Consider the following 15,688-nt stretch of genomic DNA (forward strand, 5'->3'; position numbering starts at 1 on the left):
GATAGAAAATGATAATAGGTATTATTTATTGGTTTTCTTGCTTCAGAACTATTCACTGTTTATTGTTCTTCAGTTTTTTGTCGGTAAGCAGTGTACTCTGAACTTCTCACGCGAAAAGCTCTCTAAATCTGATGTTCATTCTTTAACGAATCTCTTTAAAAATTAAAAAAATTTTAAATATATAAATTCGTTAATTTTCAAATTTTTAAATATTCAAATTCGTTAATTTTCGAATTTTTAAATATTCAAATTTGTTAATTTTCAAATTTTTAAATATTCAAATTTGTTAATTTTCAAATTGCCAAATACCAAAATATTCAAATTTTTGTAATTTTTAAATATTTCAAAGTTCAATTCGCCAAACATTTGAATATAGAGGCTAAAAACTTTTAAAATGCCCAACGTACTGCTAATTCAATTACACGATGAAAGTTTAGATAATCTACAGTAAGATTTCTAATTATTTTAAATAGACTAAAAAGTCCATTTTACAAATTTCCACTCATTTGTAAGAAAGTGCTCTTCTTTAAGAAAATAGACCATTCTATGAAATACATTAGAACCAGTCATGAATTATATTCATACTGCTCTTGTGTGGTCGATGGAATCAAGCAGCGTAACAACTAGACACCTCCGACTTGCATTATTAATCTCCTTGTTAGCATTTTCCTCGTTACTTTTTTGCCAGAAAACAAATGGCAGACAACGTATACAACGAGCACGCCTGAATAGTATACTAGTAAAACAAGGTGAAGCTACAATCCTTGTACTATATACGATCATTAACAGAATTGATTCAATTATCATCTGGAAACGCGAGCGTTTCAGCAAGTGAGTGCAAATGCTCATTAGCAGTACTTTCATTCCACCGCGAGATATGTATTGTCGTCGTTTTCTAATAAAAATAGACGAATGTTTCTCTATAAAAATCTGTGAAGTAAACAACATTATCCACGCAGGCGCATTATTAACTACACATATTCAGTTGCTCTGACATCGACAGTCACGTATTAATCGCGAACGCACAGTGAAAGTTACGCAATTGTCCCGCGTGCTTAACGTATTCCACTTTAGGTCGTGTCCGCAAGAGAGTGAGACGTATTTCTGCGACAGTAAATGTCGCGGATACGTCGAAATCCCGATGACATAAATTCCCCTAATTACTTTGCTTTCACTTTGTGCCATCTATAAATCGCGCGAGAACTCCCTAACGATACGATAATAAGGCAGTTAGACACCGCTGAACGCAATAAATGCAAGTGACGTTTCCAGCAGCGATCACGCATTCCCGTATTCCGCTCTGATACATCAACTGAATCGATGAAACTCAAGTGGCGCGTGAAACCCCCATTACTGAGAAGGAGTTAGTTCAATATCCCCATCATGCAATATCTGTCATCGAATTTGTATGCTTCACCCCTCTAATTAATACATGCCCGCATATGCCACGAGCATGATTGATCATGTCAGGGGACAGTCGATATTATTACATTGAAAATAAAGAAACTATAACTGTGGGCACAAGGCAAAGGGACTTATTCACATATTCACAATTTCAAGAAATTCGAATTGAGGCTTTAATTAACATTTAGCAGAATTGAATGACACAGAAAGAATTTCTCACTTAAAAATAGAGGCTCAAGAAGACACAAGTCCTTAAGACAGTATTGAAGCTGGAAAGTTGAACAAAACTATGTCACTTAGGTCATTGAGCCTTCTAGCCACAGATATCATATCTTCAGACTATAGTTCTACATAAAAAAATAGTTAATTATTCGTTTCTTATACATATACCAAGGGGTTCACTTTTCTTGAATATTTTTCCTAGACATCCTTTTAAGAATAAATATACATCTAATAAGATCTCAGAATTTACAGATAAATAATAACGCCACGTTCATCGATTAGTCTTCACAGAGCCATAAAATTTCCCCTATCTCTAATCAGTATCACGAATGAAGACACACGTAACGTTAACCAACTCCTCAAAGACGCAGTCAACCTCCCCACCTAACCAACCGAAGAAGTCAAAATCCTCCCTTTTCTAAACCCTAGAACGCAACGGGGCAAGAAATTTGAGATCAGACGCTTAGAAGAACCTGCACCTTAACGACTCAATCCTGTACTCGCACCGAGGTGCCTCTGTCCTCCCCAGATCCCAAGCGCGGCGCGAAGCCAGCTGAAGTAGCGTCAAGCAGAAACCGACCGATCGCCTCGGGGAGCAATCTCGGCGCTTCACGTCAGAGGCAGAGCGCGATGCTCATCGACGAACGCGGTCGACACGTCCACCATATTAGGATGGGGTACAGGCGAGGGCAAGACGTTCGAGTCGCTCTCGACATCCCCCTCAGGCATCTCCCCATCCGCGACGCCTGTCAGCTCGCGCACGTTCCCTGGAAGATAGTCCTTCCAACTTCGGAACAGATACCTGGTGAACTTCCGTAGCTGCCTGAACTTGCAGTAGGTCGCCCCCTCCGCGGACTCCAGCTGCTGGGTCTGGATCAGGAAGCCCTTCTCCTTGAACGTCTGCTCGAGCTTCTCCCTCTGCAAGGACTTGCGAGTCTTCCTTTTGCGCCGACCTTCCTCCTGGTTCGCGGCCCTCTGACAGGGGATCGGCTGGATCCTCTCGCCAGCAGCGCTCAAGAAGGCTCCAGTCGACGAGCCTGACTGTCCAGCTGACTGCTGAAGCGCCTCCCGAGGGAAGAACTCGTAGCCACGCATGCTTTTGTCCCCCGTGCCGCTGTAGTACCTGAAGTTGCCGCCAGAATCCACGGACAGGCTCTTCTTCTCCTGGAGACTGGGCTTGGCTCCGCCAGTGAACTTGAACTTGCAAATACTGACCTCTGTCGCGGGGTTGTTGTTCTCCGTCGGCATGGGAGGGATGAAGATCGCGGAGCGCTTCCTCTTGGTCGGTTGCCCTTGGCTCTGACCCACAGGCGCGTTCCTCTTCGGTCTAGGCGAGACTGGAGGCGGCAGGGGTGTTTGAGGGGTCGGTGGAGCTGCTGGAGACACCAAGGGCGGACTCTTCGTCTCCATCATCGAGTAGATGGACTTGGGGACGATCTTCTGCTCCTTGGGAGGCTGGTCCACTGTCCTAGGGTAGCACTTGTCGTTGGCCATTTTTTGGTAGTAGAGCAGCTGGGACTGCAGCGCCATGGGGTGAATGAACACGCCTGCGTTTGGCCAGTAGACGAAGCCAGGATTGGCACCCAGCATGGGGTCGATTATGTTATTGTTATGGTTCACGTTGCTGTTATTACGACTGAGCGGATCGCCTGGGCGATAACCCTGCTCCGAAGGGAACGTCGTGCCTATGCACTCGACGTCCTCGCCGTCGCTCGAAGTCTCGCTCTTCACTTGCCCCGACTCGTACACGTTACCGTGCTTCCGTAGCAGTCTGATCTTCAGTTGATTCAGGTCTCTGATGCAGAGGTTCAGTGGCTCGTCCTGCTCCTTCGGGTTCTCCATCAGCCCGAAGCTCCGACGCGACTCCTGCGTCAGCCTCTTCTCCAGCAAGCTGCTGATCCTGTTCTGAACGTCCGTCCTCTGGAAGGGGATCTGTGGCGAGACTCTTTCACGACAGTCGAGCTTGTCCCTCGGCGACAGCCTCCTCTCCTCGTGGCCAGGTGTCCCAGGCAGTATAGTGCCATAGTTCTTGTAAATCAAGTGGCATATGTCCGCCTTCTTAGGCTTCCTACCTCGACGTGGTTTACTGTTGTCCAGCGTGATCTCGCCCATGTAAGGCAGATCCGAGTACTTCATCGGCGGTCTGCTGGACGCTTGAGATTGCTGCTGCGGCTGATTGTGATTATGGTGGCTCGCGTTAAACCCATGGGAGGAGGTAGACGTAATCACCGACCTCCTGGAGCCCGATGGCTGATTCGAGGCCACTGTCGGACACTGCGGCGACGAGATCTGGGGGCAGAGCTCCTGTTGCATCGCGACGATGCGTTGCAGCCAGCCGTGTACATCTGCCACGGGGCTTGGCGTCGAGGTCGAGCTCGTCGGCGCTGGACTTGGCACCGTCGGCTCCACCATGTGCGTCGGCGACGAGTTCAGAGCTTCTTGAGCTAGCGACGCTTCGTAGTGGTCCAGATACTCTGGTGGCAGTGCTTGGTGGTGGAACTTCAGCTTCCATCGCGATTTTCTGCGTCCACGACTGTAACAGGGAGTCATGGCTTTCTTATTGTCAGTGAATTTATGATAATTGCGGAAGGTTAAAGTATATTTGACAGGATTAGTGGGTATTTGGAAAGTGTTCTAAGAGAGGACGTTGTTGGGTTCAGGAGGTGAGAGATGAAGATTTTTAATGTTTGGTACTTGCGATATTTGATACATAAAAAGTCATTCGACTAGTATTAGAAATGATGAAATTGCGATTGAGACTTTGTTTCAGAATTATTAGTTATTGCAAAAGTGTTTAAAATTCTCATGAAAAAATGAGTAGAATAAGTCCCAAGTCAGACACAGAGAATTCAGTGGAATAAGACCCAAGTCAGACACAACGAAATCAATAGAATAAGTCTCAAGTCAGACATAACGAAGTCAGCAATCTATATACGCTGTCGATGGAAAATGCATACCAGTGTAAAAAATGTCTCCGTGTTGTATCTACTACTATGCCTTTTCAGTTTCTCTAAAGCTCTTGGAATCTCAACTGCCTCCTCCGGACATCCTCCTCAATCCCCCATTTCTCTATTCAACCTCTAACAATTACTCATTGTTATTCTCACGAGTGACGACCAAGCAAAGAAATGTTCCATCAATTTTCACGCGGAACACGATCGCCTAGATTTCGAAATGTCAAGGTAATCCTGCTAATACAAGAACATAACATATTTCCTCTTAACACTATTTTCGGATTTACCCTACGCTAAACGTGTTAATACATTTGTTCAGCTCGAACGAACTACTCTACAACTCTTTACTTTCTCTAAAAATGAGTCACGTCTCTAGAAACACTCTCTGTTACACAAATCAAGATTTTAAGTAAAAAAAAGTGAATAAGATACAAACGATTGCTTCTCATGTGACAATTAAATCATAAGCATTGATATTCATAAGATAGTGCAATTTCAATGGCCACTACTGTACTATTATCTTCGTAACCCAATCGACTGTCTACTAACGTTCTTATACATTCCTCAACTCCCCAGTTAATTCCTCGTTACACGTATCACGTTGTTCCACGAGTTGAATTGTGGCCAACCCATTCGCACCGCATCCCCAATAACGATAATTACCCATCGACGATATACGGCTCGGTAAACGTCGTTTTCTACACTGGTTGCATTCCGAACCACACCTCGCTAGATAGTTTGTACCACGTAGCGTGGCACTTTCGAGTTTATGCACGGGAACACGTCTCGCGCGATCCTCTTCTAGCGCGCGGCTTTTAATGAAATTCAATAACGGTAATCGACTCGCGGCATTTCAGCGACGTACCGAAGAAGTCATTTTTTGCAACCGCGAGTAACTGCAGAGGACTTGGCGCGGCCAGCGAACCAGTTTCGCCGCGGCGCTTATCCTTCTCAGCGTAGCCTGTCTAAAGTGCTCTTTCTGGCGGCAAGAGTATTACGTAGAAAGGATCGTTAAAGAAAGAAACGTGTGGGTCTACGCACAGGCAGAGGATCGAAGGGAACAGATCAGAGGAGATGGGAGTATTTTGCACTTCGATCGTGAGGAAATTGCGTAGAGGAAAATTAAGTTTTTGCTGGGGTGGATAAGTTTCGTCGATCCTGTATTCTTCAATGACCTGTCTAGGTTTGAGGAATATGTGAGGAGGTTATTGTTAATATTTATGTTTCTCGTTCGTTGAAATTGGTTGTTGAAATCGTGTGTTGTACAAATTCGAAGTTTTTTATGTGTTCGAGAATTATTACATATGTAGGAGGTTATCAAGAAGAATGTACTAGAATTAGGTGTTTTTTAAGAAGATTTTTACACCTTGATGTAGAATAAAATTTGTTTATACTGTTAGCAATTTTCAGAAACTTTGAAGTTCGAAGGCCTTGAAAATTTGATTATTTGAATAAGTACCTACTTTGAATTTTAGCAGGAAAGAAATGAAAATGACAAAATTACCTTGGCCTTCCCTTGCTATTTAAGTCCGAAACAGTCTGTCCTGGGCCTTCATCGAGTTCCTGGATCTGATGGTGACCCGTTTCATGCCCGTGCCCGTGCTTGCCATCCACAGACGTCGGAGAGGTGTCTGCATCTACTTGCGGACTATCAAATTTACTATTAATCATCTGTCGCGATAGACAAGCGAAAAAATGTTCCCCTTTATATTCACTTTTCTCGACTACGATTCAAAATGAATAGGAAATAAACAAGATAAAGTGAAAGTCCCCAGCAGACACATTAAAGAACGTTTCCTATATTATGCAAACATCTATAAATTATATCGAAGTAAAGAAACATTGAATGCTGCTTTTGCTCAGCTCAATGATTTTGATATCGTATATATTTCACAGGTGCATATATCACTCTTACGTACTTTGGGGCGGTGGTAGTAGATTATATTCAAAAGTGAATGTCACTGATTGTGAGCATAAATGTCGATAGGAGGTTCGTTTGAAAGTACATGCTTCGTTCCTGGCTTATCATTAGTCATTTATATTAGTATCGCTAGATCCCATAACGAATGATAGGTACTAATAACTACATTACGCACTTTCCATAATTAGTGCATGCAATGAGATAATAACATAATAGCATTAACGGCCTTCTGAAATGGTTATGTATTCCAGAAACAGAATATTAGTGTATAATTATAGGAGGATCATCTTAAAATACTGCTTCCGGGCAAATGTAATAGAAATTATTATAAACGGTGGATGACTTCAGTTAAGCTTCATTTCTGAAGCCTATTGCAATATATTTCAGGTTTAAACTTCAGTTTTTTGATACGTCGTTACTTATATCTAGCAAATTTTTAACATTTATGCGATTCATGATTTAAAAATGTAAATTTATGCACGTCTGTAAAAAAGCTGAAACCACTTCTTAACGATAAAATAAATTATAAATTAAATTTAATGCTGGCAATCAGAACTAAAGAGCTCCCATTATAACATAACATGATAGGATCACTGTGATTGCATTATGAAAACTAGGTAATTTATAATACCTACTATAAAAACTCACAGCCCTTCAGTTGATTAATCTCTCTGTTATCCATGAAAATATTCCATACCACATATTAAAACTTGAATTAGTAACCATAAATACAGCGATCATATTATATCAATTAAGAGTAAACCTCAGAAATATCCCTAACTCCCTAATTTCCTTTAACACTCTATAAGCTCATTCCTAGTAGTCGCGAGATCGCAACGAGTAAATACTTTGCTGGACAATAAATCGAATCAAAGATTCAGAATCAGTCGAGACGCCAAAGATCCCTCGAGGTTAATTAAAAGCTGATCACTGATAAACGGTTTACCAAAGGGATCAAAGGGATAAGAGATGCACTGTGGCACGTTGAACAGAGGGGAATGATCGATTAGCATAATCGTAGACTCACCTCAACGCATTCGTGTCACGACTCCGTTCCTCCTCCTCCTGAGGCTCCTGCTTGACCGCCATCTGAAGCAGAGGTGGCAGCGGACACTTGATGTGCGACGAGTGATGCAGATGATGCTGCAAAGAGGTGCTGTCCGTGGGGCCACCGTCTATACCAGTAGATTGTGCGCGAGCCACGACTTCCTCGGTCTGCATAGTGCCCCCTGAAACAAGAATAGTTATCCAATCAAGTCTAAGTGACAAGATCCATATCTGTTTGAATATGATAAAAATAAGAAAAAATATGTGGAGCTTCTATGATCATTGAAGTTTAATTCTGATTCGTATTTGGTAAGCTAGGGAGGAATCTTGTGAAATTTTTAAACACATAGCAACTTAATTTCAATACAGGTATAAATTTATGACCAACAGCTACTTATTAGAGTTATTTTCTAATAAGTAGTGTAGAGGCTAATTTGACTTCAGAAGCTGAGAATGAAGTATAATAGAATCGAGAATAACTGGGTCACGATTATGCGACAGTCTCGTTTTTCCAGGTCAACGACTATTAGGTACAGTTACAATGAGAGTATAATACAACTTCGTTTGAGTTTTGGAGCATGATGTAATAGTAATCTACAAAAAATAATAAAATTAGGGATCAAAGATTTACTTGAAGTTTTAGTCTTGTGTTAAGCTAGTTAATCGTGGTCCTATTGTAATATTTCTTCAAATATACAGAAACCTCGTTTCCAATGAGGGATAAAGATAAAAAGAAAACAATCTACCAGTGTATAATAGAATATAGTGTCATATAGAAACGACAGAATATTAACTCTGACTTTCATCGAACTCGTTCTAAGTTCTTCGTAGACAGAAGTCTAGTTCTTACTATATTCCTACTTTACAGTAGAATTAAGAAGAACTGGTTAGCACTGGAAGTTCCAGTTGATGATGAAGTGTATGCGCAATATTAGCTGCTAATTACTGTTGCAAACCATTTTATACGGTTTTCCAAACAGTCTAAGGGAAAAACCAGAAGCCTCTTTTAGTAATATTTGCGAAAAATAGAATTCTGAGAAACAGAGAGTGTCAAAGCCAGTAGTCAGTAAATATAGAGAACTGACATCATTGAATTTTGTATTCATAAGAAAAATTGTTCAAACGTGAGGCTTACTTCTCAATAAATCCTTCTTTGTTTATAGAATTTGATAAATATGATGACCAATAATTTGTAAGGTATTGGAAATTAAAATGGCACCATTTGCCATATTTCTTCGAAAAATTTGTACTGCAAAGATTTCAAAATATGAAAATTTGAAACTTTAGAAATTTGAAAATTTGAAAATTTGAAACTTTAAAACGTTTAAAATATTTAAATCCCCAAATCTTTTCAGAAGACATATGGAACACCTCTACTCATTACTATCTCATAAACTACTGACCACCTGTCTCAAAAGGGAGAAAATTAGCATATTTAAAATATTCACCACGCAACAGACTAATTAAAACATACGACTATCTGGATTTTCACACGATCCACAATATCGATCACAAACCCCGTACTTTGGACTCCGATTACCGCTACACATTTCATCATGCAAACAAGTAAAAAACCGATATGTTGAATAACTCGCTGAGGCAGTTCCATCGAATTGTCGCTATAAACGTATGTATATGGGACCAAATGGAAGGCTGCGCGTGGGCAGATCGGCTCTAGCTCGTAGCGTAGCCTGGATATTGCGGAATATTCATAAACCCGCCGCTAATGAAACATTGTCGGCTTAGCGTGAGACGCGCGTCTCCGCGGCATTTTTCTTCGACGCGGTGAACGGGCGTGAGAAATGGAAGAAACCGAGACAAATGCCCACATGCAAATCGGAGGAAGCACAGGCATGCGTTGCGTTACACCATCGGGGAGCGCGCGTGTGGGCACGCGCGGCACCAAGGATTCGAAATCGTATATGTAAAAGGCAAACGCAGCCAGCATTTATTCCGCGACCGATCGCCTTAGGAATGCTCGAAGCGTTCGCCTCTGCACACCTGTCGCTTATCATTTCCCATAATGCCCTTTTAAACCCATCGAAACGTCGATCCTCCACGTATAAATAGTCCTCGCTCGCGCGCTCCTCGCCGCGTAATAATAAACGCGGGAATAAGAGGGTCGGGGCATTCGCGCGCGAAAAAGGTCGCGGATACTCGAGTCGAGCGGGCACAGAGAGACATTTCCGGGTTTCGGGGGAATTGATGCTTGTGATCTTTGAACTCTACGTGGAAAACGCTTGGAAGTGTGGATGAATATTTGTGACTAGGATGCAAAGGTGGTCGAGATGGAATGCTCTTCGAGTTGTTACTTGAATTCTGATGTGTACTTTTGGAGGTACACTAGTATATCATCAAGCTTTCAAATTTTTGAATACTGAGTCTTTAAGATGTCTCATGCAATGTGTCTCTAAGACGCCTTATGAACGTAAATTTTAGAAGTCTCTTAGACATACGCTGCTGGATGTTTTAAGACGTCCAAATGATGTCGTAGGACGTTCAGACATAAAATAGACATAAAACATCTTCAAGATATCATATACTATCTGAAAATATAATATTCTATAGAATATTTAGAATTTTTAAATATTCAAATTGTCAGTTATCCAAGTACCTATTTAAACTTTCAAAATTTAAAATATTCAATTTTCGAATTATTAAAACACTCACAAAATCAACACCAAACAAAATTCTAAATTTCGAGAATATTAGACATAAAATACCCACTATCCACGCACACAAACAACGAAAGAATGTTACATTTTGAAACTCGGAACTGAGCTTAGAGGCTTACCACACTTCAAAGGAGTAGAAATGTAACAAGCATGGTAACTGCAAATTAATGACGGAGTTATATGTCGCGGCTAAGCAGAGGGAGGCGAGTGGTTGCAATTAGGTAGCCGAAAAGATGGGGCAATGGACGACGGAGGCGATATCAAAGAAAGACGTAACTCGTGGGCGAGCGGAAATAAGGAATAGAAGGAAAAAAAAGGAAGGAGGGGAGGACGAAGTGGAGATGAAGAAGCGTATTGTACATAGTGGCTTTACAGCACCGTTGGATAAAAATATTCCCGCTCGGAAATAGAAACGGACACACGTACGGGCCACCCAACACCCGCAATTCCTGGCCCGTACTTGGCCTTAGTCGATCGGGTTTCACGTCTTACACTGTGTCGCGCCACGATATCGGAATACCAGCGGAACAGTAATCGACTATGTCGTGGAGTAAACTAAAGGATGTTTGTTTCACCTTTGCCATAACAGCAGGCATGACAATTGACGCTATTATTAGACTGCAGATTATTAGACTTTGTGCGTTTAAGGGAAATTTAAATGCGCTAAAAAGTATAAGAGGCGTATAATATGGAAAATCACGCAAAATAAAATATTTATGAGTTACCTACACATTAGAGCGTGGGCTTAAAAAATTATTTTGTGAACAATGGAAATAGATGCTTTCTTTTGGGAAAGGATGAAGTAAAATAATTGATTTATTGTTAATTGTCTAGGTGAGTTTCCAATTGTGCTTTTAAAAAGGTCTGACTAATGTAATTTGTGGTACTATGTATATGCATTGCGTATAAAATAGTCTGATATTTGGAGAGTAAGATCAGATCTTTATTTAGATTCCATTTCTTTCAGTTGTGTTTTTAAGAATATCAATTTGGACGAATTTTACGATAGGTTCTGTTCTAGAGATATGTCTGCTCTGTTTGAGAGATGTGTTAGGTTTTCAGTTGATTAATTCTAGCGTTTATTGGGAGACCCTTGGACAACGTTCGTTTATGTGCAACATGACAGCTAAGTTTAGTGCTCTATTTACGTGCTAGCTCGTAGTCTTTTATTCAGAATTTGGATAGTGTGTTGAGTCCTTGCAAAGCAACCCTGCTTTCATTACGAAATAAATCAAAATGTACAGTCCAAGGAAGATTATAACAGGAATAATAATAGAAGTGAAATATTTAGAATTAATGAACTGATATGAGTATCAGCAGGTATGAAGTAGAGGAACAGTCTGAATATACAGAAAGAAAGAATTAGTAATGATTTTGTAGTGTCAGAGAAAAGCTCTCATAAAGCTGGCACGTGCAATTCAAAATTAAACATACGGTCGCGTGAATGAATTAATCGATATAAACATGAATATCTGCCACAGCAGAAATTCAAGTAGTCACAGATATACTACGCTCAGTAGACTCATGAAGATAATAATAAACCTTTAGTGTTCGAGTGAGTAATTGAGAAGACTAAAGCAGAAAGCAAAACGTGATTGAAAACAGGTTGGAAAGTGAGAACTTTTCAAATTGAAACACATTAATGAAGAACATCAACAGCAACAGAAGTTCTTTTCTAAATATCATGTTCTGCGTAAAACAGAAATATCGATGACCATAACCATACCTTAAAAAAATCCTAACGAGACTAAAAACCAATGTCGAAAAATAAAACATTCAGCACACTTCGTAACAATTCGTGAAGCTTATTTATACTCCAAATATGCAAAATACTATAGACACTCTAAACCACCCTCCACCATTCAAAAACAATCATATTTCATATTCCCCAAGCTATTTAAATCACTCAACAAATCCTAGAAATTAAATCATTCCAATTACAGACTTTCATCTCTCCAATAAATAACAACCATCACCAGCAGCAATCTATTCCCACAACAATCCACAGCTACATAAACCAGAAAGCAATCACGATAGCTGTAATTAGCCATCCATTAAAGGTTCGCTATTAATACCTAACCCTAGCCTTAATAACAACGCAACGAACTCGAATCAGTCATTAAAGTCGTCTATGCGCAAGTACCATTCGCGTACCACGAGAAGTCCCCTGTAAAACATTGCCTCTAATGCTTTCCAGAAGACTTCTCACAGAACACCAATACTATATGTGTTACCACATACAACCTCCGTGCCATGATCGAAAAATCGATTACCGAAAATTCGTTCGGGGCGAACTGTAGTCGAGCGAGGAGCCATGAAATTCGGGCTGACTTTCGCGATAAGCGGACGCCAAAAACGGGAGCAATATAGCTTACCGACGAGAGTAGTCTGTGGATGGGTATTAATAACGGCGTGTGCGCGGGAGGTGGCCCGATTCATTGAAGACCAGTTATAGAATGATGCAGGCGGCCGCGTAACTACAATTTATTTTTTGGCTATTTTTAGCGGTTGGCGTAGCGCCACTATTTTCGGTTCTCTCAAATTTCTCACTCCATATTTGGGATTATGGATGACGGGTCCCGCGGCGCGGTGTATCTTTACGACTACGCCCGTCGAGACACTTTCGTGCGTCTCGGGCCTTCCCTCGCCAGCCTGCCTGCCCTCCGCTGCCTTATTCCCTATCTTCGGGATCCATTTATGTTCCGCGAGCGTTAACGAGCCCGCGACCGAGCGGTTCGATCGCCCCGACACGCTGGCGAATGAATCTGAACAATGGGCCTGAACAGCCATCGCCGCGCCTTCTGACGTCTCGACACTCGATCCCCGCGAAACGGCTACCCTAGAGCTTCGGGGAGTGGTTGCTTATGTCGGAGAACCTCGAGAGAAAATAGGAAGCGCGGAATCGCCATGGGAGAAATTTCCATCCGCGTGGTACACAATTACGGGCAACAAGTGGACGAATGGCAGCACGCGGGACGCGGGCGAGCATGTGTTCGGTCTCAATTGGCAGGGGCGCAAGTAGGTTAAAAACGGTAAGTCAGCCGCAATGCTCAGGAATATGTCAAGGCGATACGACGAATGACAGGGTGGACGAAATCGTGGGAAATTGAATAGTTTCGGTAGTGAAGAGTAGAGGCTTCCGAAGGAGACTGTCGAGTCGTTCTCGATCGCGAAGGAGATCGCGGAGTAAAAATACACGTATCTCCAAATTTAAATTTCGAAGTGTCGCGGGGTATTCGAAGGCCGAAATCGAATCGAACGTCTCGATGGGGCCGTGATCCACTGGCCTGATTACCCGAGCGCACCCCGATTACTCGGGCACGCACCCACACGCAGGGTCGTCGCGCCATGTGTACGAAGAAAACAAAATCCACCCACACTGCCGCGAACTGTGTCTCAGGTTACCTGTGACGGGAAACGTGCTTTCCGGCAACATGAACGCTCGCTGCTCGAGGATCTTCCTTCAGAGATAAATCCTGGTCTTCGGACCATTCGTAGCCAAGGGGATACCTGGCCTCTCCCAAAGAGTCCTCCTTTTATTCTGCTCTCCCGCGGAATCTTGATCACTAGCCACACGAAGGATCAGCGTGTAACAGCTGAAGGTACCGCGACGGGGCACGGAGACGATCGAGGTGCGATGAACCCAATCACGCGATTCGCGGACACTTGTTGTCTCACCCACGGAGCGGCACTGTTCGGCTGGAAAAACGGGGAAAGCGCTGGGGACGAGCTGGCCGCGGAATGGAGGCGGTGGTCGAGCGCAGGAAGGTGAGAAGCGGATGGAGGGCACGTGTCTGGGTTATCCGTGGACGAGGAGAAGATGAAGAGACGAGGAGACCGATACGAGGGGCGAAAGACAGGAGTCGAGTGGATGTGGCGAGAGAGAGAGAGAGAGGGAAGAAGCAAGGAGGGAGGAAAAGTCGGGAGAGAAAGAGACAGGGAGAGGGAGCGAGAGAACGAAGCAGTCCGTTTTGAGGCAGTTTTGGCACTGTTACCAGCACGAATGGCTAAGCACCAACCCCGAGCAGCGCCTCCACCTCCGCGTCGAGAGGCGACGGAGACGACGACGGCGACGGAGGTGGTGGCAAAGAAGATGAGCAGAGCTCCCCCTTAGAGGGAGAAGCGTGCGAGCGGAGGCGAGGGCGTATATTCTTGATTTGGGCGGATGGAAATCTGAGATTGCTCCATATCGGGCTGTGCGCCGTGACCACGGAGGTGCTCTGTAATAGCAGACATTCGAACCTCCTCCCCTCTCGCCCCTGTCTCTCGTGCCGTTTCAGCCTGCTTCGCTTCGATCTTTCATCGCGTGCCGAGTTCCCGTCTTTTTCTTCTTCTCCTGGCGCACCACCTCTGAGCGCGTTGCTGGATAATGTTTCTTCCTTTATCAGCGCGCCGCCTTCTCGCTTTGTGTTTGCATTTCGCCCGTCTGCACTTCGTGTTGCTACCGCTTTTTTTTTCAGGATCACTTGTGCCTATTATTATTTCTTTTGCTGTTGGAGGAAACGTCGTTGGTCGTTCTTGGGGCTTACGTCCAAGAGCTGGCTATTTAGGGAGTATTCTACTGTGGAACGCGAGGTTTTCGGGAATTTTGGAATCCTTTTTGATGAAGTTTGTGTACTCGTTTATTATTTTAGTAATATGGAGCACTGTCACTTTAGGAGGAAGTTTTCTCATTAGTTTTTATAATTGTGGTTATTTTGCTGATTACAAATTAGACAATTTAAAAGATTCTTAATTTAGATCAGTTTGGGTATCGCAGGTGCTAGATTGAAAGTAAAAAATGAACAATTAAGGAACTTACAAAATTTTAATATGTAACTCTAATGAGATGTTTCACATTATCGATTGTCTTCCTACTTGTTTACCTTTCGTAGACAATTAATTCTACCATTTGCGAGAACAAATTTGCAATGAAAAGAAAGTGAATGTTGTTGAAATACGAATAAATAAACTGACATTGATATATAAACAAAAAGACTTTTGTAGTTTGCTTATAAAAAGCGTAAGAAACAGTCCAAACAAGCATTTATTAAAATAGCAGATATTTGAGACATATCCTAGGGTCTAATTATTTTTATTAATAGACAATTTCTTGAACTTTTCCTGGACAAGTAAACAAAACCTATTTAGCTTTAGTGTCATCGCTCTTCGTCACTACCGCCTCTTTCAATCTCTTCAGCACTCATCTATTGATATTTCTACCATTAAATCACAGTTACTCATTATCAAGACTGAATCGAGTTTTCACCAAATCTCTTCTTTTTTCCAATTCTCTTATTCTCCTTTCCTTTCCCTTTCTCTTCTGTTTTTATCACGTCCAACGACGTCCACTTACGTGACACCTTGGTGTAAGCTGCACGACAGAATGGTTTCGGTCGAATTATTTAACGCCGTTGATTGAAGGGACTCGCCGGTCGTTTCGTTTGACAATAACAGTCAATCTTTTAAGGAAATTAGTTAAGATC

The 15,688-nt window shown here is 42.4% G+C and overlaps 2 protein-coding genes across 3 annotated transcripts; one reads left to right on the forward strand and one right to left on the reverse strand.

Annotated features, from left to right (window-relative positions):
- Positions 1 to 2,235: 2,235 nt before the first annotated feature.
- On the reverse strand, positions 2,236 to 12,671 carry LOC143188718 (uncharacterized). Of its 2 annotated transcripts, XM_076393131.1 has the most exons (4): positions 12,599 to 12,671; positions 7,529 to 7,730; positions 6,085 to 6,228; positions 2,236 to 4,159 (listed from the first exon to the last, which is right to left on the reverse strand). In XM_076393131.1, the coding sequence occupies exons 1-4, from the start codon at positions 12,660 to 12,662 to the stop codon at positions 2,236 to 2,238; spliced, it is 2,334 nt and encodes a 777-aa protein (XP_076249246.1). In that variant the 5' UTR covers positions 12,663 to 12,671. The 2 variants fall into 2 exon arrangements, with proteins under 2 accessions (XP_076249246.1, XP_076249247.1); XM_076393132.1 differs by lacking the exon at positions 6,085 to 6,228.
- Positions 12,672 to 13,210: 539 nt separating this feature from the next.
- LOC143177311 (uncharacterized) lies at positions 13,211 to 15,267 on the forward strand. Its single transcript, XM_076375180.1, has 3 exons — positions 13,211 to 13,321; positions 13,447 to 13,991; positions 14,684 to 15,267. Exons 1-3 carry the CDS (start codon positions 13,211 to 13,213, stop codon positions 14,898 to 14,900), a joined length of 873 nt encoding a protein of 290 aa, XP_076231295.1. The 3' UTR covers positions 14,901 to 15,267.
- The last annotated feature ends 421 nt before the right edge of the window (positions 15,268 to 15,688 follow it).

The sequence above is a fragment of the Calliopsis andreniformis genome, chromosome 3, assembly GCF_051401765.1.
Source record: "Calliopsis andreniformis isolate RMS-2024a chromosome 3, iyCalAndr_principal, whole genome shotgun sequence".
NCBI lineage: Eukaryota > Metazoa > Arthropoda > Insecta > Hymenoptera > Andrenidae > Calliopsis > Calliopsis andreniformis.